The sequence below is a fragment of the Martes martes genome, assembly GCF_963455335.1.
Source record: "Martes martes genome assembly, chromosome: 18".
Taxonomy (NCBI): domain Eukaryota; kingdom Metazoa; phylum Chordata; class Mammalia; order Carnivora; family Mustelidae; genus Martes; species Martes martes.
In genome coordinates this window covers 32,878,647-32,905,644 of record NC_137906.1, presented here as the reverse complement: position 1 = coordinate 32,905,644, position 26,998 = coordinate 32,878,647, and the positions used below count along the sequence as shown (strand labels likewise).

The following is a 26,998-nucleotide window of genomic DNA, read 5'->3' as shown; positions in this document are numbered from 1 at the left end:
TAACAGTTCAGAAAGCGTTTGACCCATTTATAAAGTCTGTTTTAGTGTGTTAGTGTGTGTGTATAGCTCTATGCAATTTTATCATGTATTCACGTAATGGTCACTACACTCAAATTACAATTACGCATGGGTGTTGTGTGATGATACAGTATGTATCTTTTTGAGACTGACTTCTTCTACTTAGCGTGATGCCCCTGTGGGTCATCACAGCTGCCTACCAGTACTATTGCTTTTTGTTGTCGAGTGGTATTCCACGATGCAGATGTATAATGGTTGATGTTTTCACTCGCTGAAAGATAGCTGGGTTGTCTGGGGCTATTATGAATCTCTTTTCCAGTACACACCTTTTTTCTTGATATCAGTAGCCCTGTGAGAGAGCACTAGGGCAGAGCATGGAAGTGTACAGGAGGAATGACAGCAGGGCCCTCTTTCTCAGATTTAAACAGGAAGAAGTAAAATGTAGTCCTCTGGGCTAGTCATCAGTTAGAAACAAGTTTCAACTCTTAATAACTGCACTTGAATGTTCTCGTTACTCTTAATAAAATCTGGGAATGTAACTTATTTAAGCATTAGAAAATTATGTACTACTTAAAAATGGGGAGTAGCATAGTAAATATATAGCCAGTTCCTTCTCCCCTTTCAACTGGGATCCAAAGGTTAGAACCATTGGAATCTCCAGGTACCCCATGATAGAACTAAAAAGCCCTTCCATTTCCAGTTCCAAGATGAAGATTAGAAATATAAATTTGAAAGATGAATTGGGAACTTATAACAATCAGTTACTTTTTAATTAAGATTATTAAGTCATTTCTAAACTATAGGGTACAGGATTTGAGATACAGTAAAATAAAAAGGACACAGATTCATTCAGTGCTTTAGAAAGCAAGTCAGACCTCTAACTTGGGGGGGCTTCCGTTTGAAATCTAGCAGTTGGACAGATGGACCACGCTCATTTACGCTGCCGACTCATGATAATGTGAATCTGTTCATCTTGTAGAGTGTCCAGTTCTGAATAAAGGTATCAGGTCAAACCTGGACTGTTTCCCATTATTCCCAGCCTTAATGAATGGTATCACCAGCTCACCCAGTTTCCCAAGCTAGACATGAGTCGCTTTTGACTCTTGGGTCGGCCTCATTCTGCTGTGGCTCCCCAGGTGTGTCTGATGACCTCACTCTTCATTCTTTCATATTCACTTCAGACACTTAGGCTGGACTGTTCTTCCAGGCTCCCCTTACCATTGGTATCTGGGGCACACCTGTATTACAGCTGTATGGCACTGCTCTGTCATTGTTTCTTTACATATCACTTCCCGAAAGGACTCCATTCTCTTTGGCCGGCATCAGTGGCTTTATTAATCTCTAAGTCTCCATCCTCTTAGCACAATGCTTAGCACACAGTATACATTCCCCCCAAAATACTGAATTAATGCATATTTTCCACTGAAGAGTTTTAAAGGAAATGTAAGTTCACATACTGTGAATGGGAGTGTAAATCTTTCTGGGAGATCTTTTGTCAACATCAAAAGCTTAACAAATATGCAAAACTTTGACCCCAAAATTCTGTGACTAGTTACCTAAAGAAACTAAAGTTAAGTATATAGGGAAGTATGAAAATGTTCGTGTGCTGTTTGTGAAAAATAAAAGTCTGGAAATCCTTAAATTTCTAGAAATAAAGGGTTAATTGCGCAAATTAGGTTCATAAGGTCTAGCAGTATTCAGCCATTAAAAAGAATGTAGTAGAAGAAATATGTGTGTCGATGTAACGTCTTAGTAGTGTAATGAGAAACAGGTCATAAGCATATACAGAGAGAGTAGTGATGGAGTCAAGGGCCCAGGCTTAACTTTTAAAAAATTCCAGATACTGCGGTATAAGACTACAGTTCCTTAGAGAGGGGGGTGAGTGAGATGAGCTGTACAGACTGCCCAGCTTTCCTCCTAGACAGTGGTGCAGCAGAGGAACTCCCAAGCAGAGAATGCCTGTCTTACCATTCCAGGTGAGGAGACAGAGACTCATTCAGAGAGGCTGAGGCCACCAGAATGAAGGGGGAGAATATAGTGTCAGAATGAGGAAGCCAGAGAATGCTTAGAGAAGGGGCTCCGGGACTCTAGCACAGAGTCCTCTCGAGTCCTTGCCACACATGCGTAGAGTGAAACCCCGTAAGTCTTGGCAAAGAATGACCAAAGAGCTTTATGCTCAGAGGTGGGAAATGTTTCAGTTCTGACCAGCTGTAGTGACAGCTGTAGTGACAGTTTCTGACAGACCATCTGGGTATAAACTCATCTTAGAACAAAGGCAGCTGTAGCCTTACCCTAATAAAACTGAAAAGCTTTGAAAGGATTGAGCTGAACTACGTATAACTTGATAGCCTATCACACGAAGCCTACTGTGTTCTATTAAAAGGAGAGAACGGAATTCAACACACAACTATTTAAAATTTATTAATACCTGGGGCACCTGGGTGGCTCAGTGGGTTAAGCCTCTGCCTTCGGCTCAGGTCATGATCTCAGGCTCCTGGGATAGAGCCCCGCATCAGGCTCTCTGTCGACAGGGAGCCTGCTTCCCCCGCCCCCCCACCTGCCTCTCTGCCTACTTGTGATCTCTGTCAAATAAATAAATAAAATCTTTAAAAAAAATTTATAATATCCATCATCCAGTAAAAAAGAAATCATGAGAGATACAGAGACCAAAAAAATGGAATCCATAACCAGGAGAAAAATCAGTCAATAGAAACAAACTTAGAAATGACAGAGATGACAGTATTAACAGACAAGGACTTTGAAGGAACTTATAGAAATATGCTCAAATAGGGCACCCAGCTGGCTTAATCAGAAGAGCATGCAACTCTTGATTTTTTTTTTTAACTTATTTATTTGATAGAGAGTGAGAGAGAGAATGACAGGGGAGAAGGTCAGAGGGAGAAGCACACTCCTCATGGAGCTGGGAGCCTGACGCGGGACTCGATCCCGGGATTCCGGGATCATGACCTGAGCCGAAGGCAGTCGCTCAACCACCTGAGCCACCCAGGCATCCCAGCAACTCTTGATCTTGAGGTCGTGAGTTCGAGCCCCACACTGGGGGCAGAGATTACATAATAAATTATTACATAATAAAATTTTTAAAGTTAAAAAAAAAGAAAGGAATATGTTCAAAGATAAGAAGTGAACAGGAAAGAATAATAGAAATAAAAGATACAAGATAGAACCAAATTTTAAAAAAGAGAATACTTGTTCCATGTATGGAATATAAATAGCATATTATACAAAGGAGGAGGAGAAAAAAATGGTACACTGGAGGAAACAGTAGCTGACCAAATAGTTTGGAAAGAAACTACCCAAATGAAAGAAGGATTTAAAAGAGAAAAAAAAAAAAAAGACTGAGAAAAAGGAATCAGACTTTCAATGAACTGTGAGATGATATTAAGTGGTCCAACATACACATATGGTCAGAAGTCTTCTAAATTTAATGAAAAGTACAAACCCACATAATTAAGAACTTCAGTAAATTCCAAGCAGGGTAAATACAAAGAAAACCGCATCAAGGTACACCATAATCCATTCCTGAAAACCAGTGATAAAAAGAAAAACCTTAAAAGTGAACAGAAAACAAAACGTTTTTTGAAGAAAAAAATGTTTTATGTCATAAAATATAGAGAAAAACAAAGAATTCACAGTTTTCTCAGTTGGAACTATGCAAACCAAAAGTCAGTCAAATGACGTCATTGAAAGGCTGGGGTAAAAAATTCCTTAACCTAAAATTCTATATCCACCAAGTATCATTCAAAAGTGGAAACAAGGGGCGCCTGGGTGGCTCAGTGGGTTAGGCCGCTGCCTTCGGCTCAGGTCATGATCTCAGGGTCCTGGGATCGAGTCCCGCATCGGGCTCTCTGCTCAGCGGGGAACCTGCTTCCCTCTCTCTCTCTCTGCCTGCCTCTCTGCCTACTTGTGATCTCCCTCTGTCAAATAAATAAATAAAATCTTTAAAAAAAAAAGTGGAAACAAAATTAAGACTTTTTCATATAAAAGTTGTTGTGGGCAAACCTTCATTATCAAAAAGGGGGGCCCCGGGGTGGTGCCATTAGTTGAACATCCATCCAACACTTTGCTATAGAAGACGTGGGGACGGCGAGTATTTTACATAATCCAAGAGAAGCCACAAGAAAATTCAAAGAACAATTGAGGCTAATGGAGAACAGAGGCAAGACGGTAGATTTAAACGCAACCAAACTGATAATTAGAAAACCATAAATGGTCTAACGTGAAAAAAAAGACATAGTTGGACTGGATAAAAAAACAAGACCAAATTATATGATAATTATATGATGCCCTTTAAATATAAATATATGGTTAGGTTAAAATTAAAAGGAGGGAAGAGGACAAACAATTCAAAAGCGTGCAAACGCTAATCATGACAAAGCTGGAGTGACTGTATTATCGTAAAACCCTTCAGAAGAAGGAACAATACCAGAGGCAAAGAAGACCATTTCAGGTGGCCAAGAGACACATGAAAAAAAATGCTCCACATCACTTAGCATCAGGGAAATACAAATCAAAACCACAATGAGATACTACCTCACACCGGTCAGAAAAGCTAAAATTAACAAGTCGGGAAACAAGAGATATTGGTGAGGATGCAAAGAAAGGGGAATCCTCTTACACTGTCGATGGAAATGCAAACTGCTGTGGCCACCCTGGAAAAAAGTTTAAAATGGAGCTACCCTGCAACCCACCAATTGCACTGTGGGGTATTTATCCAAAGGAAACAAACACAGTGATTCGAAGGGGTACACGCACACCAATGTTTATAGCAGCAATGTCCACAATAACCAACTATGGAAAGAGCTGAGATGTCCATCAACAGACAAATGGATAAAGAAGATGTGGTCTATATCTACAATGGAATATTACTCAGCCATCAAAAAGAATGAAACCTTGCCATTTGCAATGACATGGATGGAACTTAGAGAGTATTATGCTAAGTACAGTAAGAGAAAGACAAATACCATATGATCTCACTCATATGTGGAATTTAAGAAACAAAACAGATGAACAGAGGGGAAGGGAAGGAAAAATAAAATAAGAGGAAAATAGAGAAGGAGGCAAACCATAAGAAATACTGAACTCTAGGAAAAAACCTGAGGGTTGCTGGAAGGGAGGTGGGTGGGGGGAAGGGATAACTGGGTGATGGGAATGGAGGAGGGCACGTGATGTGATGAGCACTGGATGTTACATGCAACTGATGAATGACTAAGTTCTACCTCTGAAATTAATAATAGAAAAACCTATTTCATAATGATAAAGAAACCATTTCATCAGGAAGACCCAAGGAAACCTACATGTGTAGGCATGTTATTGTAGAATTTCAAAATTCCTGATGCAAAAACTGATAGGATGAAATGATTAAAAAATAAACAGTTATAATTGGAGGTTCTGTCACTTCCTTCTTGGTGATTGATAGGGCATGTAGACAGAAACAGAAGGTGTAAAACCCAAGCAACACTACCAACCCAACAGAACCTAATTGACATTTGTAGACTGCTCAACTCAGCCACAGTATACATTCACATTAAATGCATAGGAAAGGAGCAGTAAGAGAGGTTGGGTTCTGGACTGCAAAACTAGTGTGTGTGTGTGTGTGTGTGTGTGTGTGTGTGTGTTTAGAGTGCAAGCGAGCCAGTGGCGGGAAGGGGCAGAAGGAAAGGGAGAGAATTTTAAGCAGGCTTCACAGCACTGATCTCAGTTGTGAGATCTGAGATCAGGACTGAGATCATGACCTAAGCCAAAATCAAGAGTCAGACACTTAACCTACTGAGCTTCCGGGTCGCCTCTAGTCCCAGTTTATTTAAAAGGATAGTAATCCTACAGAGTACACACTCTGATACAGCAGAATTAAATTGACAATCAGTAACAGAAATAGCTAAAACATCCCCAGGTATTTGGAGGCTTGACACATTTCTAAATAACCCATGAGTCAAAGCAGTCAAAAGAGAAACTGAAAAATATTTTTAACCGAATGAAAATGGAAAAACAGCAACATTTGAGGGACGTAGGGTAAGGCAGTGCTTAGAGGGAAATGACTAGCATTAAATGTTTATAGTAGAAAAAAATAGAAAGTCTAAAATGAACAATCTAAGTTCCTATCTTAAGATGCTAGGAGAAAAAAAGGACAGATTAAGCCTAAAGCAAGTAGACGACACTTTGCTATCAAAGACGTGGGGACGGCCAATAGGCACAAGAAACCATCATCCTCATCCTTGTTGCTCATGAGCTAAATGAAGACAGTAGTGAGACACCAAAACATAGCTATTCGAATGCCTACAAGTGAAAAGAACTGAAAATATACAAAGTGTTGGCAAGCTGTGGGGCAAGCTGGCGTTCTGGTGCTTTGGCGGTAGGAACACAACATGGTAACCACTTCGGAAGTGGCTCAGCAGTTCCTCCAGACGCTCACTGTACCCTCACCATGAGACACCGTCATTGCAACCTTAGCTCTCCCCCCACGAGGAATGACAGCCTGTATCTCCACAGACTTCTACGCCACTGCCATGGCAACTGGATTCATAATGGTCCCAAACTGCAAAGAGTGCAAACGTCCATCAGCCGATAAACGGATAAATGGCTTGTGGCGTATCTGTTCCAGAAGGTCCTTACAGCTCCAACAGATTTTTTACCACCAGCAAATAAACTGACTAATGAACTGACTTGGAAACACAAGGCAGAATCTCGATTATGCTTGTCAGAAGGAAAATACAAGAGAAATTTTGTTGGGGGTGATTCAGAGTGTATATTAATCAGTTCTACTATTGCCCACACAGTAGATCAAAATGGTTTTGACGCTTCATAGACGTGCTCAAACTCAGGAATGCTTTAGCTCCCTAGCCCTACTACTTTGCACCAGGAGGTCCCATTTCTTAGCACCTCCCAGAGATAGCCTTTCCCTGGTGGTTTTCAGACCATTCTTATAGCTGCTTAAACCCTCTTCCTTTCCCTTAGCCCGCATTTCCTCTTTTTCCTTTTCCTTTCTTGCCCGCACCATCTCTCTTTATTCCATCCTCCTGTTTGACCCCCCTCCTTCCCCATTCCTTTACCGCTGACTCTGAACAGTGTGGGGATGATAACGGAACACCAGCCCCACATGCAGCTGAAAATCTGCCGTGACTGTTACCTCCCCCAGACTTAACAGCCAACTGTTGACCAGAAACTTTACCGACTACATGAACAGTCAACACCTGTCTTGTATGTTACACGTATTATATGCCATTTTCTTACGATAAAGTGAGCTAGAGAAAAGATGCTTTTAAAATCATGAGGAAGAAAAAATAGATTTACAGTACTGTACTTCATGTAGTGAAACACATCCGCGTGTAAGTGGACCCGTGCAGTTCAAGCCTGTGTTGTTCAAGGTCAGCTGAGCATCTGATCTCCAGGCTAACACAGCCTCAGAAACAGAGTCCTTTAACCCCCAGACTGCCTGGGTTGTAACCCCCAGACTACACTGGGTTGTAAATGGCTCTGTGTTGGCAAACATCCTGTTGACCTAAGAGAGCGCAAGGCACCTCAAAGAACGCTTCCCAATGATCCCTCTCCCACGTGTGGTTTCTCCTAGTTAGGAAGTCTTACATGTTTATCTTAAGAGGGGAATTTTTGTCACATTAAAGGGAAACTCTCTGTATTTGACACCTTTGGGTCTTGAAGTTTTATTTTAAGGTTTTATTGATTTATTTCGAGAGAGAGAGAGCGCGAGAGACAGAGCGTACAAGTAGGGGGACAGGCAAAGGGAGAGGGAGAAGCAGGTTCCCCGCTGAGCAGGGAGCCCGATACTGGGCTCGATCCCAGGACCCTGAGATCATGACCTGAACTGAAGGCAGGAACTTAACCGACTGAGCCCCCCAGGTGTCCTGGGTCTTAAACTTTTATCAGAAGTTTATCATCTTATTTCACGGTTTTATGATTTTAGTTCATATTTAATTACCACCTAAGACATAAACTAGTTTTGCTTAAGGCTATGGAATTGATTACCGCAGACAGATTTTACTTCTCAAATCTTGTGTTCACAGGAAGTTCAGCATCCACTGTGGAGTCACCTACAAAAGCTGCTTTGATCTCAAAGAAGACAACCCCCGTGGTACAAAATGCAGCCCAGGTATGGATCACAGCCGCTCTGTCAAGGAATGCGCATTCCAGATTGAGTGGACGTACCCACTGTACTCGCACAAAAACACTTGGGTCACATTTCGGCTTGTGCTTTTTCAAAATGTGCTATTGTGCCTCTACTTACTTGTGGAACCAAAATAATTTAATTGAATTTTCCAGAAACTCTGGAGGTTAAATATGTATTATTTTTTTAATCCAACAAAAGGTTTTTAAGAGGAGCAGCCATTGTCAGTGAGGGTGGAAGGAAATGGGTGTTGGGACACTCACACTTTTCATGCAAATTAGCACAACGTTTGGGGACACAGTTTGGAAATGATGGAATATTTATCGCAGAGTGTCTGGGACCTAACCCATTCTGGATCAGTGGTGTTGCAGAGCATGGAGATCTTAATGCCAAAAGCAGCTGATGCTTAAAAAGACTGCACCCAGCCCCACATAGTCTTGAATCCTTTTCTCCTCATGATTCCGGTAAATGGGCCAGAGAACAGGCAGTGTATTTAGAACTACAGTTAAGCACTTTAATCAAAAATGGCCAGTCCCGCTTGCTAAACTTTATAAATGTCTTTCTAGGTTCCTGAGTCCTTTGAGCACTTGCCACCTCTCCCAGAGCCGCCACCGCTACTCCCTGAACTGGTGGACAAAATCCGGGACACCCTTCCTCCCCAGAAGCCCGAGCTCAAAGTGAAACGGGTGCTGAGACCCAAGGGCATTGCCCTGACTTGGAACATCGCCAAAATCAACCCCAAATGTGCTCCCGTGGAAAGCTATCACCTCTTCCTCTGCCATGAGAACCCTAGCAATAAGTTGATTTGGAAGAAAATTGGAGAAATTAAAGCTCTGCCCCTCCCCATGGCCTGTACTTTATCCCAGTTTTTAGCTTCCAACAAATACTATTTTACTGTCCAATCAAAAGACATTTTTGGGCGATATGGACCATTTTGTGATATAAAATCCATCCCCGGGTTTTCTGAAACTCTTACCTAAAAAAAAAAAAGGCTTTGGTAATTATATATTGTACCACATTGTTTTTTTCATGTTTGAGTTGCTGGTTTACGATGTTCCTCTAACACGGTTTGCCATCTTCAAGGGCCAGTCCAGATTGTGAACCCTTTGTGTAGGGACAGTCCTCTTCCCTGTGTTCAAAGTGGCCTCTCGTTTCATGAATTTCTGATTTGCACCCCGTAAGTACTTCCGGTGGGTATGTTCTACAACATATTGTCGCTGGGCAGTGCTGCGCACAGTACCGCTGCCCACGAACCCTGGCTATGAGCCGCCCCCAGCACCTCGGCTGGCAGTCCGCTGACGGGCACCTGCGTCTGTGGTCAGTGCAGGTTGGTGAAAAACCCGCTCTTTGGAGGCAGGCTCGTCTGTGGGGTTCATCTCCCCAAGATCTTATGTAAATAAGTGGCTTCTCATTCTGTTCAAAATCTAAGGGCCATGAATTTGCCCCCTCCCTTATTTTTCTTCTTTGGCTATTCAGTCACTTGGGAAATGAGTCTGGAGGTTTTCCCTAAATCTGTTTGTATATTTAGATATTTAATAAAATCAGTTAAACACCGTGTGCTGTGTACACAAAACCTGGAGTACGCCTTATAAAACCATCATCCAACCCGCTGTTTCAGCTCCAGACAACGGAGTGGCTTGCCGTAGGTTTAAGGCTTTCATGCGTCGATTCTTCCAAGCTACTCTGTTCTCCTGGTGCCGCCGTTCCTCGGAGGAACAGGGCAGTAAAGGCCCTGAGAGCGGAGTCCCGGGCGCACGTCTGTCTGCGGCGCGGGAGGGAAGCTGTGGCTAGCCCGGCTCACCCTGGAACTCGACGGGCCAGCAGACTGGGTGAGTGTGAGTCGGGGCCGGGGATGCTGAGCAAAAGGCCGTCACTGCTAGTGGGAGGGACAGTCTGTTCGCCAGAGGCGGGCTTTCCGGGTCCACGGTGGGAGTGCAGTCCTCGGAGGCTCCGAGATTGCAAAAATTGAACGAGGAGCAATTTTCTTTGGCATTTTATGAATGCCGTCACAGCTTCAGTCCTAAGTAAAGCTATTATTTTTCAGTCTCCTGTGTCTTTCTCTTCTAATACACTGACCCTGGAAAAGCCAGATTCTGACTGAATGGATGAGACGAGCTGCCCTCCGTGAGGCCCCGTTTCCAGCTCAGAGCAATGGCGAGCCCCCTGCGGCTCAGGACAAGGGCTTCACTAGGGGGCCACTGCACCCGTTGGGGGGCGCAGACCAGACACTCGGGTACATGCCAAGCAAAGCCCGAAGACTTGACACCTTGAACAAGATCTGGGTGTGCATCACCAAAGTGGAACTCTGTCCCCAGCCGGCCTGCTTCTGGAATGGGGGTGGGCGCACAGGTCTTACGAGCTTTCAGGATACCAGGATGAGGGAGGAAGGCTGACAGTCAGCATCTTGGGGCTGGTGCCTCGAGCAGCACTGTTTTTTGCCTTTTGGAAAGTGTAGGGGCGAGATCCTCGAGTGTTATCCCCTCGGTGGCACCAGCAGAGAGCCAGCCTGAGGACGACACAGATCTGGTACCTAATACGATCGCATCATACACAAAAGGAAACGGATGCCCTGACTTTGGGCAGGAAGGGTGAAGCACAGAGGTCCTCGGTGCCTGTTTCTTGGTGGCGTTCGACTCAACGTGACCCTCATGCCCAAGCACATCTGGATGTCCTCCAGCACGGGTGGAAATATCAGGTAGTTGCATCTCTCCCCTGACAGAACTCTCGTATGAACCGAAAGACAGGAACCGACGGAACTAGATTGGCTGCATGACAGGCTTTTTTTTTTTTTTTTTTTTAAGTCCAATTTCCCTCCATCCTCTGGATTTTTGGGGTAGTGGGTCAAGTGTAAAAGTGTCGATCTCTGAATTTCTGTGACCTCAGCTTCTGTAAAGACTGCAGTAAGGCCAATCTCAAGGGACACAGCTGTGATCTGCTGTTAGCAATCCCTGGGCCAAGGACCCATCTGGAAGTTTCTTTTCCTTTCTTCAAGGGAGGGAAATACCGTCTGATCTCTGAAGATAACATTTCTATACTCAAGAGTAATAGTTAAAACTATTTCCAACCCAGTTCTCTCTCCCTGGATTAGTGGGTGCAGTTGGACAGGCGGGACAGAACGGATTTAGCCAGGATAACACAAGAGGCAGAGGATACTTAATTTTTGCAATCGCACGTTTTCACTCCTTGGATGCAGGGGAGTACTCAGTTTGGGGGAGGAAGCACCTAATGGTAGGCGCAGCCTGTGGGACTGACGTCCACAGTGGCCTGAAGAGAGGGTACAGATACAGCACAGGGCGGGGGGAGCCACACATGGGGGTAATTACTCGGGGTCATGGGGTATTTTCTGGCCTGTCTGCACATGAACCCGATCACCACAGCCCGAGGTCAGCTCCCGTGGGTGAACTATGCATCCTTCTCCATGAAAAAGGAATTGTCCCATAGCTAGGGACACACCTGTCTCTTGCTCACAGATGGGGACCCACGAGTGGCAAGCAGAGATACTTGGGTAGTTCAGCGGTAGGATATGACTTTGTTTCAGCCCAAATGGGCTCTGTATAAAACCAATTTGGTAAATTTATGGGCAGGGGTTATTCCTCTGAGCAAAGCAGAGGGCAGACATAGGTAGGCTGGGCAATAGCCCAAGACAGAGTAGAAATTCTTAGCAGCCGTGCCAAGAGGTTTATGACATGGTAAAAAGGTTTGGGACATGAAGCTCAGCCAACCCAAAATTGTTTTCACCAAGTCATTGAATTTTCCCGTTGAAATACTCATGTATTCATTCAAGGAATTACTGAGCATCTGCCGTATGCCGGACACCAGGCCAGGGACTAACCAGGAGAACGAGCAGATACTTTCCCGGCCACCTGGCTGGCCCCGTCAGTCGTGCTTCTGCCTGGGACTCAGTCATGATCTCAGGGTCCGGGGATCGAGCCCCACATGAGGCTTCCTGCTCAGCGGGAGTCCGCTTCTCCCTCTCTCTGCCCCTCCTTCCCCCTCGTTCTCCCTCTCCTTCCCTCTATCTCAAATAAAAAAATCTTAAAAAAAAAAAAAGTAGATACTGTCCCTGTCCTTTTGGAACTGACCTACAGACATTAACAAGTAAAAAGTAAACACACAAGATTTTCAGAGAGCAACACAATGTGACCATAAGGAAACTGAGCAGGAGATGCGGTAAAGCATGATGGGGCAGGGGAGGCTAGTCGAGGAGAGTTTCTTGGCGGGGGAGGCACTTGGGCCTGAAGGATTAGAACAGGGCGTGAGGATGTCTGCGGGAAGGGTCTGTGCCAGGTCGAGAGGTTTAACCCTCACTCAAGAAAGTCTTCTAAAGCAAGAGGATTTGGGCGTAACAGGGGATCCCATGGGCCAGTGAAACCCACTGCATGATTCTTAGTGGATCCTGATTCAGAAAAACAGCTCTAGAGGCCATCATCTGGACAACAGGCGAAGCCCCAGCGACAGACTGTATAGGTAATGGCGCTACGTCCATGTTAAATGACGGACATTTGACTCCATGCCTTGATGCCTGTGACTCACAAGTGGTTCAAAAAGATGCGCGCACGCACGCACACACACAGAAAGGCCAAAATAAATATGACCACAATGTTATTAGTTGGAGAATCTAAGTGGAAAGTCTGTGGGTGTCATATTGCAACATTTCTGTAGGTTGAAACTTTTCAAAGTAAGTTGGGGAACAAAACAACGGGTCATTGGACTCTTACACTCCATGGAGGGTCTGGAAATCCTGATTTAGGGGAGATCTGCAAAACGGGTAGAGCTCACCAGGTTAAGAGCACAGAGAAGAACATGCGCAAGAGGCAGGGGCATCAGGATAGTTCAGGGAGGCCCACGGAGGCTGCCGGGGGCTAGACCGTGGACAGCAGAGCATAGAGGACCTCGCTGGTCTCCTGCAGCTCCGCCTTGCCTCCCTTCCCCACCCCCCTCCCCCGGCTCCACACTGAGAGGGACAGTCTGTCTCTACCTCCTTGACTCTGGGCAGGTCTAGAACTGCTCTGACCAATGAAGCACGGGGAAGCGACGCCGCGGCAGCTCCGGGAGCTGGCCTGGCAGCTTCTACTTTGTTTCTTGGAAGCCAGCCACCATCTAAAAAGTGCAAGCACCCTAAGATCACCATGCTGCAGGAAGCCCATTCAGGAGACCCTGGAGGACACGATGTCACATGGTGGCAGGTGGGAGGCCCCCCGTGAGTGAGGAAGCCGTCTTTGAAGCAGATCCTGGGATTCAAACGCCCCAGCGGAAGCCATGGGGATCGGACAAACAGTTCAGCTGAGCCCCACTCACTCAAACTCCCAACCCACAAAACTAACCAAAACGAAAGTTATTCTAGGCCTCTAAATTTGGGGCTTGTTTTTGAGGCAGCAACCACACCTGGGACAGTGTTAGAGACTGAAGCTGGGTCGTTATTGTAAGTAATGCTGCTAAAACGTAGGGGTGCATGTATCCCTTTGAATTTGTGTTTGCATTTTTTAGGTAAATACCCAGTAGTGCGATTACTAGAGCACAGGTAGTTCTATTTTTACCTTTTTGAGGAACCTCCTTACTATCGCAGTGTTATTTTCAACAGCCGAACTGTGCAAACAGCCCAAGTGTCCACTGATTGATGAATGGATAAAGAAGATGCATTATAGGTATATAACAATATTATTCAGCCATAAAAAGGAATGAAATATTGCCATTTGCAATGACACAGATGGAGCTAGAGAGTACAATGCTAAATGAAATAAATCATCCCGAGAAAGACAAATACTGGAGGATTTCACTCATGTACAATTTAAGAAACAAACGAGCAAAGAAAAAAGACACCAATCAAGAAACAGACTCTTCTTCACTACAGAGAACAAACTGATGGTTCCCAAAGGAGAGGGGTTGGGGGGATGGGGATTAAGGAGGGCACTTGTCATGATGAGCACTGGGTGACAGATGGCAGTGTTGAATTACTGTATGGTACACCCGAAACTAATATAACACTGTATGTTAACTATACGGGAATTAAAATAAAAACTTTAAAAAATTTTAAAAAGTTGGGTATCTTGGGCGTTATGGAGAGCCAGCGAAGATTTCAATCAAGATGGTAATAGGGGAAGACAAGGTTAAGGAGATCACTTTGATTGCTGTGCAGAAACTAACCTAGAGAATGGGTGTGGGTGACGGGTAGACCAGGGAACCGGGGTCTTGTGATTAGTCAATTACAAGTCTATTGCCGTGTTCAGAACAAGAGGACAGCAGCTGGGCTGGGGTCATGGAAGTGATGTCCGGGGGCAGGAGAATCAAGAACCCTTTCCTGGGAACCTTGAAAGCACATAACCAGGCAGACCTCAGGATCCACTTACTCTGCCCTGAGGCCAGTAAGGAGGGCAGAATAAACGCACACACTGTCCGTCCTCCAGGAAAAATAACTTGGCAGAGGAAAATGCCAAATGACCATGAAAGAAATCACTAGAATCCTTTCTCTTCCTTGGGGACTATCTGATTTTAAAAAAAGAATCTTTACCAGACCAAACCCAATTGTTTTGGTTCATAATGAAGATTTTGGTTGGATATAGAGATGTATCTATCCCAGGTCTAGAGCCAAGGTCTAGATGCCCAGGTCTAGGGCATTGGAATTTTTGCATTTCACCTCCTACATTCAATGTCACAAATTTCTTCCCTAAAAGGCCCCAGCAAACAATTTGGAAAATTGGCCACCAGGTGGCAGTAGGCCTCTTTCTCACCTTTCTGAAACGGACGCTAAACTTTTTTGTCCTTTTCACGTTGAAGCCAAGAGTCACAACACTACAAAATAACATACTTGAAATATGGTGCCAGTGTGGCAAGTCTCTTACTTAATATCTAGATACGACATGGTCCTTGCCTCCCAGACCTCCACATTGATTCTGCAGGGGTTCAGAGCAAATCTCCCCCAAAATGTGCCACTTTGGCATGTGGACTATTTTGAGCTGAAGGCAGTCAAGACCCAGCAGACTCAAGAGAAACTTTTATCTCTGCCTTAAACGACGTAAGAGAATTTAGATAGGGAGCCTGGCCCAGAAAGAGAGCTACTACCAAGAGACAGCTTTGTAATCGGAATGACCTATCTGTATAGCAAGTCAGCCACCTAATTACCAGACGTTTGCCCTTTTTGTCCTGTGAGTCACCCTCCTCCGCTTTGAAGCCCCGGGACCCTAGCTCATCCCTCAGCTCCAGATGACATGTGAGCCTCAACCACCTGGGTTGTCCTTGGGTCTGACTGTCTTTGTGGGGCTCCGGTACGTACTAATTAAATTTGTTTTGCTCCTGTTCATCCGTCCTATGCTCATTCGATTATTGGACCAATCAAAAACACAATAACAAGGGCAGAGGGAAAATGCTTGCTTTCTGGCAGTGTTCAGTTGATTTCAATTTTGAACTTCATTCACAAATTACAAAAAAAGCCAAAGTCAGTTGGTTTTCCAAAAGCCCTTCCCTGACTGTTTTCGATTTTAGAGCTTCGGTTCTACTTAGAAACAAAGCCCTTGCGGGTGGATTTTATCATCTTTCCCGGTCTCTTCCTTCTCCCCTTTTGTCACATTAGCATTGATTGATGTAGATTAAAACTAATTACTTTAAGCTGAACCCAACACGAGGGGAAGAAGACTCATCTCAGGAAGATTCTAGAAGCAACTTTCTCTATGTTGTCTGCCATGAAAATGGGACCCTCCTCTGGTGGACTATGTTGAATAGGGCAGAGGAATCGCACAGCAATGATTCCCGTTATCACCCCCACCCCAGCGCCTCCCCTTTCCCATGACAAGATAAAAACAAAACGAAGCTTTCCAGAACTTTGCAGTGGCACCCAGATAGAGATAACAAGAGAGACCTTCAGAGTTGTCAAGCAGATCAGAACTTAAGGAGCAGGGGGATTTAGACTGACCTACCGTGGCTCAGTTGTGGTGTCAAATTAGGGAAGGCTCAGAAGGGGGCGAAGATAAAGATCCACCTGTTCCAGGGAATAAACACCGACAGGGTTTTCCACCCTCCCCAAGCCCAGGAGGGTCTAAGAAAGAAAGGTTGACTGGTCTGGTGTGGGTCACATAGCACAAGATACCTCATGGACTTGCCCATCAGATTTGCCCACAGGGAAGGAGAGATGATTCTCCAAAAGGAATTTGGGGTGTTATTACCAAAGCAGGGGGGACTGCAAATTGGCCACCAAAAAAAAAAAAAAAGGCAATAAATATCCACACGGTTAATGGGTTTTTTGACCATCAGCAGACCCTGCATAGGAAGGACTATTTCCTTTTTTTTTTTTTTTAATTTCTCAGTTTTGGTTGGACCACGCTGAAGTCAGGTCATGGCACTTCCAAACCACCTTTGAGGCCCGCTCTGCATTTCTCCTGCTCGGTGAGAGCAGAGACCTGGCAGAGAAGGAGGAAATTCCTGGCGGGCTGGACCATCTCTGCCTTAGCAGACCCGGCTCAACAGCCTGTGAAACACTCCCAGTTGAGCCCCAGCACTGCCACCCTTCCATCACGATCCCTGCGAGCTTGTCAAGACAGCGGATTCCCGGGCCCCACCCCTGCAGGGACAGACTCAAAGCCTGGGGTGCAGCAGAGGAACGTGCAGCTCAGCATACCTCCCCCCCAGCAGGGAGTTCCAAGCTAGTGAGTCTGCGGACCCTTTAAGAAAGGCCCTTCTCCCCATACCGCCCCCAGCCATTATAAAGACCTTTTCCCATACAAGGAGGCAGATGTGAGGCCAAACTCGAAATCGGGGGCGCTGCGGGCCCCATCGGGCTAGTCGCCCATTTTGCCCCGTTTGGCCCCATCTTGCCTCCTGGGCCTCTGCCTCCCTTGCTGAAAACCAGCCGAGGAAGATGGAGGCTGGAAGGGGAGGCTGGAGGGCGAGGCTGAGGCATCACCCTTCATTAGATACTCTGGTTACTGTGCCAACTCACCCAGCGGTGGGGAGGCGGGACCCGCAGCTCTTCGGAGCTCCCATGTCCGGGTTCACACCGAAGGCTCCAGATCCCTGCTTGGCGCGCCCGGCAGCCCGCTGCTCCCATTCATTTCCTGGGAAAGCGTCCACTCCAGCGGCTGCTCCGCACGTTGGCTCTACGCTTTCCTGCTCTCCGCGGGGGCGCCTCTCCTCCCAGAAGGTCCATCTCCATGGTCAGCTCGGCCACCGCCTCCTCCAGGAAGCCCCTTCTGATTCATTCAGTCCTGCTCTCTGGGGGCTCTGCCCACTCGGGAGACTTTCACACTTCTTTGAACCACCCAACTGTTTAATCGTGGTGAAAAATAAAACATAGGAGATCTACCTCCTTAGAGTTTTGAGCGTCCACTATCATTCACCATAAGCACGCCGGCGTACAGGACCTCTCTAGAATGTTTCCAAGCTGCATGAGCGCAAGTCCGTACCCCCTTCCCCCAGCTGCTGGCAATCCACATTCCACTGTCTGTTTCCTGAGTCTGACTCCTAGAGATCAAGTGGCATCAAGAGACGGTAACAAAGTAAAGGCCCATCAACAGAGCCCAGTGGATAAAGCGAAGACGGGGTGTACGTGCAATGGAGCATAACGTGGGCACCAAGAAGAAGGAAACCCGGTCACAGGCCGCATTGTGAATGAATCTGGAGGACGTTACGCTAAGTCACACGAGCCAGTTGCAGAAGGTCAAATACTCTAGCATCCTGACTTACTGCGTCACACCTAGGTTACCACGTGGACCAGACATAGGTTCTCTGCCCCAGGCTACCCATTAGAATCACCTGGAGAACTTGAACAACTTCCACTCCCAGACTGCTCCCCTAGACCAGTGAATGACCCCTTCTGTGGGATCCGGGTTCAGAAGCACCCCAGGGGGGCTCTGGCACATGGCAAGGGCGAGAACCCGGGATCCAGGGTCAGACAATCTAGGTTCAAGCCTTGAATCCACCACGCACTGGGCAGGTGGCCTTGACAACAGTAAGAGATTAACAGCCATCACTGAGCACCGACTGTATGCCCCCTGCAGTTGCTGCCACCACCAATCCCATTTTAGAGGAAGCAGAGGCCCAGAGAAATCCAGCAGCTGGCCGCAGGGCACACAGCACCGAGTGGCTGGGATACAATTGGAACAGCTCCGTGGGGTGACCCCAACCCTTGGTCCCAGAGAGCTCCTTTCTCGTGATCCGGTTGTCACACCTTATCCGGAAAAGGGCTGGGGGGCTTTCAGGATCCTTTCTTCTGGACTCAAGTCCACCCATCCCAGGCAGCCGCGGGAGGACAGAGGATGAAGGAGGAGGGAGGTGGCTGGTCTTCTGGCAGAGCTCTGGTCTCCAGCAGCTCCCTCAGCCGTCACCCCCTCCTGGACGAGGCAGCAGCCTGTCCTGGCAATTTAACTTCTCCTTCTGGAAAAAATCGAAAAATCTGTTTTTCAAGGTAACCCTGTGCCAAGGTCAGGTCACACCTCCCTTTCCTCGCGTGTGTCCAAGCCCCTGGTGAAATTATGCTATTATCCTTCTACAAACACGGAGCAGCAATTTCTTCCTGGTTCCTCCTGTCTCTGTTTGTTTCAGCTGATGACAAATACTGAGCAAATGTGCAGCTGCAGCCTGGGGACCAGGAACATCTTGTGCTGTTCTCCCGGGGGTTCAGACATGCCAAGGGCCACAGTGGGGCAGGCTGTCATTGGCTTTGCCTTGTTGTCCCAGGAGGAGCAGCAGCAGGACCGGCCACCCTCAGAATTTCCAGCAGTGCCCTTGCAACCTCCCAGAGGCTCGCCCGTCACCGTCACCGTATTTCCTGTTATATAAAACCCCTCGGCAGTAGGGAGCTCCCATCTGAGGGCAACTCTGCCTCCTTTCCCCAGGGGACATCTGGCAAGATCTGGGGACCTTTTTTGCTGCCACAGTTTGTTGTATGGGGAGAGTGTCTCCTGGCATCTAATGGGTGGAAGCCAGGCATGCTGGTAAATGCCAGAGAGGGGTAAGACAGCCCCCACAAAACGGAGAATTATCTGGTCCCAAATGCCCACTGAGCCAACGCTGAGAAACTTTGGTCCATACTAGGGAGCTCTTACAAGGACAGATTTTGAAAGAAAACATTCACAGGTACTTTTCATAACAATTATTTAAAATGACTTCAAAGTGGTTTTGCACTGGAAAGATATTCTGGTCTCATGGAAGAAGGGGTAACTTCTAAACTGACATCTGGTTGTTAAGTGGCAAATCTCTCTCAATGTGGTAATATTCTACCGACTGAAAATGGGGGTACAAAAATCACATGGCTGGGACGCCTGGGTGGCTCAGTTGGTTAAGAAGCTGCCTTCGGCTCTGGTAATGATCCCAGTGTCCTGGGATCGAGTCCCACATCAGGCACCTTGCTTGGCGGGGAGCCTGCTTCTCCCTCTGCCTCTGCTCGCTCGCTCTCTCTCCCTCTCTCTCTGACAAATAAATAAAAATCTTAAAAAAAAAAAATCACAGGGCTGACAATACGCAAAAAGCCCAGATGTGCATCGACAGATGAACGCATAAAGAAGAGGTGGTCTATATACACAATGGAATACTAGGCAGCCACCAAAAAACGTCTTGCCATTTGCAATGACGTGGTTGGAACCAGAAGGTAGTCTGCTCACCGAAATCAATCAATCAGAGAAAGACAATTATCATACGATCTCACTTATATGTGGAATTTAAGAAACGAAACAGAGGAGCATTGGGGAAGGAAGGGAAAAATGAAACAAAATGAAATGAGAGAGGGAGATATACCATAAGAGACACTTAATCATAGGAAACAAACTGAGGGTTGCAGGAGGGGAGGGGGTGCGGGGGTGGGGGTAACGGGGTGATGGGTATTAAGAAAGGCACGTGATGTAATGCGCACTGGGTGTTACGTAAGACTGATGAATCACTGACCTCTACCTCTGAAACTAAGAATACCTTTATGTTAATTAACTGAATTTTTAAAAAATTAATAAATTGAGCTAATGAAAATCGTCACATAGCAATGTTCTGGTAGGATAGATTTAACTGTTCGGTAAGGAGGAACACGCAGGTTAGCTTTGATCAGCTGTGTAGGATTTGACTAAACAGAATGTTGAAAGAATCTATCATCGCCGGCGGGGGTGGGGGGTATTGACATGTTATGCGGTTATGCGGCCACTCACCACTAGGGGGTGGTAGTAGTACCTGCTTTTTCATTTTCTGGCCACTGGGCCTTCCGAGGTCTGTAAAGCAAACGCCCTGGAAACAGGGTACATTTGGGATACACATTTTTTTGGAGGGGTGGAGGATATATTCATATACATGTTCTAGTGTTTACCTCCAAATGTAAAATTAAAACACATCTGCTTTATGGACCTAGATCTGCTCCCTGAAAATGACGATCTGCAAACTTTGGAATCACCCGAAAAACCTGAAGTCCTAACATTCAGATACTGGGCCAGTCCCTTCAAGATTTAACAGATCCGGAATCTGCTTTTGCACAAGTATGCCTTAAATGGTGTGCGCTCTGGGTGGTTCCATTTTCTCTCTCTCTCTCTCTCTCACACACACACACACACACACACACACACTATTTTATGGCCCCAAACAGAAGTCTGTGCTAACAGATTAAACTAATGGCCTCTATCCTTTGCTCCCTCCCACCCGCACCTTCTCACCCCCATCCTCTGCCAGGTGACTGTGTGGTCCTCTCCCTGAAGGAGGGAGCTGGTTTCGCCTCCTTGCACCCAGGTAAGATCTGTAGCCCGTTTGCCCGATACGAGGCAGCAGGAGTGGCATCCCAACTGCAAGCCCAAGAGAATGTCTATGTTTCCCTTCGCTCTCCTGTATCTCTGCCATCACCATGAGTCTATATGCCTGAGCCAGTCTGATCCAGGACACGAGAGCTACAGAACACAAGGTTGTGTGCCCCAGCCATCTCAGACAAGGCCAGTCTTCATCCGCCAACACCCAGACGTGGGGCCAAGTCCACCCAGGATGAACAGAGTTGCCCAGCCCACCTGAGCTGAGCCCAGACCCATGAACACCAAACACTAGCTCATCCACTCCCGTCTTGCAAGGGGCCACTATCAATCAAAGGAGGTGGTTTGGGGGGGAAGAGAGACCAAAGGAAACCACTTTGCTTCCTTCCTGTACTTACCTGCTCTTCTCGCTTTCCCACCAGTAACAGGAGTGCACGGCGTCTGCTCTGTTTGACGGGTTGCCATGAGAATCAAATGTAATGATACAATTCATGGGAAGACGCTCTGTCAGCAGGGGTTCTGGGCAGCTCCACGAGCACTCAAGTGTCCTCCGCACGTGTCCTGCACGTGGGCTTCCTCACTGAATCCCCACAACCCTGCATTAATAGTGGGTCCCACGGCCCCGTCCTTTCCGTCCTCAAACCCTCCTAATGCAGTTCTTAGTGTCAGCGTCATGCCAACAATGAGTCCTCGCCTCCTGAGTTGCTGTCTTCCCATCACCCTGCCTCCTTCACCGGCTGTATCCCAATTTGTAATTTTATTTTTCTTGCTTGCAGTCTGTTTGTCCTCGCTACAATGACGTCTCCAAGAGTGTGTGGGACCTGTCTGGTCCATGCTTGTGTCTCTGTGCCTACCCCACTATACGGTGCATAGGAGGTGCTCAACACACATGGGCAGAACAGGAGACCAGATGGCCAGAGCATTACCCCATTTTGCAGATTAGGACACGAGGTCTGCAGCGTCTTGGTCACTTGGCAAAGACTCCATGCAACTAGGTGCTGAGTCAGATTGGAACCTGGGCCTGTGTGGTTCTGAGGCCCAACTGTCTTAGGTGGCCTGGCCTTTCCTTCCGGGGAGGGTTTGGTTGGTCGCAGAAGTCCGGGGCCATGGCCTTGGGTGGGAGTGAAAAAATGCAGCCATCAGAGAAGACAAATCAAAGCTCTGGCCCCAGAGGCAATGAGTCAGAAACCTCAGCCCCTTTAAAAGCCGGACACGCTCTGTAATTAGCCATCTGCGCGGGATTACACATCGCCCTCCTGGGTCACTGCCGTCCCAGAAGCTCGAGTGGGGCGTGTGGTCAGAAGCGGGGGTGAGAGTATGGGGCGTGCCGGGCTTCCTCGGAGGCTGGAAGCCTCTGATCGTGCACACCCAGGTATGGCCTCACTGACATCCGTGTGGGATTGGGCCGTATCACTAGGCCAGCTTGAAAGAGGAGACTCAGGAAATCCCGACCGGGAGGAACCGGGCGCACCCGTGAATTCCCTCACACCAGCAAGAGCATCGGTTTACGGGTTTTTTACATTGCCATTACGAGGCAAATACCCCCAGTGTTACCCAGCTAGATCAGGTGATACCTACAGTCACCGCGTGGGGGGCAGTCACTGTCTTCTGACCGAGCAGCTATGGTCCCGACCCTATTTTAACGCCTCTCCATCTGTTCCTGGCCTCCCTTCTTCCTTGGAAAGGGCCAGTCCTCGGGCTCAAAACCTCCACCAGACTACACACTTCCTAGCACTCTCGTTTTAAATCATATCCAGGTCACTTGGGACAACCGACGCTGGTTTTCAACTTACCCGATACTTTCCTTCGGAATCAACGCATTTATGTTAAGAAACAGTTGCTTGGAAGAACAATGTTCGGCAAACAATAGTGCGGACTGTACATGTCTACAAGCAAGGAGCCGTGGCTGAGAGACGCGTCCATAAAGCTTGGGAAGCACGAGCGGGTAAACGGGGAACGGGATTCCGGTAGGATGCAGCAGGCTTTTGGCATTGGGTTCGACCGCCCGGCATTGGAACTTCCTTCCTCTGTCGGGGAAGTCCCTTCCTTCCGAGTCTTCGTGGATGGCCGACCTGACCTCCCCCTGCAGACGCTGACAATGCCCGCCGCCTATTTCCCAGCCTCCCTTGCAGCGAGGGCGTGGTCACATGACTCCCTTGCAGCGAGGGCCTGGTCACATGACTCCCTGCAGCAGGGGCGTGGTCACATGCCTCCCTTGCAGCGAGGGCGTGGTCACATGACGCAGTCTTCACCAATCAGGTGGACGCAGCATGCCGGCTCTGCCCCGGGAGGAGTGAGGCTCGCGCGGATAGATGGATGCCTTCCGGCGGAGCGACGGGCTGTGTAAGGTAAGTTCTCGGCGCAGTGCACCATCTTGTGGGGCCCGCAGTGGTCTCCCTGGCAAACGGTTCTCTGGAAGGATCTGAGGCAATGCGCGGGGGCTTGGCTGCCTTCTTCCGAAGCCCGTTTGCCGCCTGATTTCCTTTTACGGATCTCCTGTTCGGGGTACATCAGCCGGAGTCACTGTGGCTCGCGACTAAGTGATGGGACTAAACGCGGGCACTCCGAGCCATGGACGCTCTACGGAGCCGCTGGCCGGCGGAGGCGGCAGAGCCGAGGGCGGTGAGCATCCGCTCTTCCAGGCTGGTATGGTCTCTTGGACCACCAGATCCTCTCTGCCGCTGTTCTTTTGTTTGGGTTTTTAAGATTTTTCTTATTTATTGGGGAGAGAGTGAGTGACAGCACGAGCAGGGAGAGGGGCAGCGGGAGAGAAAAGCAGACTCCCCGCTGAGCAGGGAGCCTGATACGGGGCTCGATCCCAGGACCCCGGGATCCTGACAAATGTTCTCCTATCAGGGAAAGTTTTAGAAACATATCGGGGCTGGTGCCCTGTGCAGCTTCCTAGTTTTCACTAAGCTCCTGCGAGAAAACGTCTATTTGAGCCGAAAGGTGGTTCATCTAATAGCAGAAGTAGAAGAAAATATGACTTTACTGAGATTGTTTCTGCCTGAAGCCCACAGTCTAAAGTCCAAGGATTCAGAGATTGGCAGGGATGGACGACTCAAATTCTAAGCCAGGAGTCGGCCCCTTGGCCTGTAAAGGGCCAGACGGTAAAGAGTTTAGGTGTCCCGGGCCCCCTAAGGTCGTTGCTGCATTCTTCTCCACATTTTGTAGCACTCTTTAAAAACCAAAATGCGTTCTTTGCTCTGGGGCCTTAAAAAAGCAGGCCTTTGGCCAGCGAGCCCGTTATGTGCCAAGCCCTGCGCTAAACCACAGGTCAGGTGCGTGGAGGCAGAAAGCCGAACAGAATGGGTGAGATAACTAGAAAAGATAGGCCAGGTCCTTGCCTTTTCACCAGACAAAGGGCCAAGCCCAGGGATGTAGCTAGGATGATGACAGCTTGACGGTATGGCCTCAGGAGACACAGCCACCGGTCGAGGAGACAGGTGTCCCCCAGCTCAAAGTTTACCCTGCCTCATAAAAGACCATAAGGCAGAACCACCCAGCTATGCTGTCACTGGAACCTTCAGCCACTGGGCATTGATTCTCCTTCTGCTCATGCATTTTCCAAAGAGGATCATTTATGATAGACATCCTGTTCCTTTCCCCCATTACATGTTGGGGACATCGGGTGTCTAGAACTTAGCTTCCTGTCACAGACTGCCAGGCCAGGAGGTGCCACATCTGATAAAGAGGATAATCAGTGTCACCAAATGCCTCCCCCCCCCACCCCGAGTTGGAAGTACTAACAGGTTTGGGCTTCAGGCTGTGTACCTCTTGGGAAGGGGTTAGTTCATTTCATGAATATATAAGAATCTTAAAAATTCTTACGGAATTATGTGTGCATGTGGGGCAGCCCAGGGATGGACTGGGGCACACAGTGTCCGTCGCCTCGCCTCTTCTCTTTTCTAAGAGCATGCTTCCTGAGTACATCCCTCGCTGAAGGAATCTGATCCCCAGCTAAGATGTCGGTGTTCAGCGTGGTCATTTTAATGACCTCTGCCAGTGTCTGGGTTAAGCATGAAAACTGGAATTCTCAGTCCAAGGGCATCGGGAAGAGTTTGCCAGAGGGTTCTAGGAAAACTCTTCTTGTTTCTAAAAGGAGACACACAAAGAGAGTTCCCTTCTTGTATTAGACCAGGGGATGGCAAACATTTTCTGGAACAGGCCACATAGTATTAGGACTTTGCAGGCTGTGTGTGTCCTACGGTGACTCTGCTAGCAAAGCAAGAGGGTAGCCTGTGATAGCGAGACAAGAGGGCATGGCCGTGTTCCAATAAAACCTTATTTATGGACACTGAAATTCGAATTTCATGTAGTTTTCATGTGTCACCAAGTATGCCTCTTTTCACTTTTTTTTTTTTCTAACGGGACTAAGGTAAGTCTAGAGCAGGGCCGAGACAGTACCTAACATCGAGCACAATGCTTAGGCTGTAATATACACATAGTTGGTGAATAAATATTTATGACATCTTCATGATAAAGTGATCCCTTTACCGTAAAAACGAATGCACCATCATTAATGCAACATCAGAGCACCTAGACACAAAGCAGTATTAACAGATCCCAAGGGAGGGATACAGTAATAGTAGTAGACTTCCGAACCCCACCGTCAGCAAGGGATACATCATCCAGGCAGAAAATCCCTAAGGACACATTGGAATGGAACCAGACTTTAGAACAAATGGACCAGACAGACATCTCAGAACATTCCCCCCGAAGCAGCAGAATACACGGTCTTCTCAAGCACGTGTGGAACATTCTCCAGAAGGAATCAGGCTAGGTCACCAAGATTTGGTGAATGAATGAATGACAGGCTTTCTTCCAAATGGAAGAAATAGATAAAATTGAGTTCTCTGGGGAGACCACCATCTACCTGCCACGTGGACCAAACCCCAAGCCAGCCAACCAACAGAAAACCCTAGAAACACCAAAAATACAGACAGTAACCACTGAAGGTTTTAGTTTGCAACTCCCGTGTAGGGACAAGGGAACGTAGGTTCCCCAGATAGATTGCTTTTACTACCTTTGGCATTCCTTAGGTAAAAATTCAAGATCTCTCTCTCTCTCTCTCTCTCTCCTCATTTATCTAGGTACCTACCTACTGACCTGCCTTCCTACCAACCTACTTATCTACCTATGTATCCAGCATCTTCTTCTTTCTGGCTGCATTCTTCATTTTTGTAGCAGAGTGTTCCGTGAAGATAGTCTGATTTTCATCATCACTCAACCCCTTTAAAGCAACAGTCTTTATCAAGCAAACTGGAGAACAGGGCTGTCTCTGCAATCCTTGGAGACCACGGCAAATAGAAAATGGGGGGCTGCTGGCTCTGCTATCGTGGAGAACTTTCAGATGGTACTACCAGATCACTAACCAAGCATGGGGTCCCGAGCCCCTGCGGGTCCTTCTTCCAGGAATCCGGTTCCATGAGAGGCAGAGGGCGCTGGAGGCTGTCCTGTGATGAGTTGTCAGACATCAGTTGCTCCCTGCAAAGACCTCACCTGATTGTCTTGATGAGAAATCACATGGCGCCTGTCTCTCGAAACGGCAGCCTTGTCCTGACTTTGGGACGGTTGGAACACTAGAGGCTGATGGCCTGGGTGATCTGGTTCCAAACTTCGTCACACACAGTTTCACATTAATATATAATATAGGAAATAGACTACTTTAAAGGCACATGAAACAGAACATACCCAACTATCCTAAAATCACAATTTGTCCCCAAACCAAGATTCAGATTTAGCCCTGAGGCCTTTCCCTCACATTTCCCCCCAAAACCACTGCCCCCCCCCCAGTACACAAAACTGTCACCTGTTGTATTGTGAAGTAACCTTTCAACTATTAGCAAGTTATTTCCCCATCCAGGCAGAATTTTTTTAATAAAGATTTTACTTAATCATTTGACAGAGACACAGCAAGAGAGGGAACACAAGCAGGGGGAGTGGGAGAGGGAGAAGCAGGCCTCCTATGGAGCAGGGAGCCCGAAGCGGGGCTCGATCCCAGGACCCCGGGGATCATGACCTGAGCCGAAGGCAGATGCTTAAGGACTGAGCCACCTGGGTGCCCCAATCCAGACAGATTTTAAATGAAGCCACAGCTCCTGTGGCTTTTCCAGCTATGTTTAGTGTGTGTGCCTACGGCCTT

General features: G+C 47.4%; 1 protein-coding gene across 1 annotated transcript in view; it reads left to right on the top strand.

Annotated features, from left to right (window-relative positions):
* Window positions 1–9,135, top strand: part of ATF7IP2 (activating transcription factor 7 interacting protein 2) — a gene marked incomplete at both ends in the record, with an annotated part of 39,322 nt that extends 30,187 nt beyond the window's left edge. The window contains 2 exons of the mRNA XM_080830689.1: window positions 8,055–8,140; window positions 8,722–9,135. Coding sequence (XP_080686815.1) covers window positions 8,055–8,140; window positions 8,722–9,135 — 500 coding nt within the window. The remainder of the gene's footprint in view (window positions 1–8,054; window positions 8,141–8,721) is intronic.
* Window positions 9,136–26,998: the final 17,863 nt, after the last annotated feature.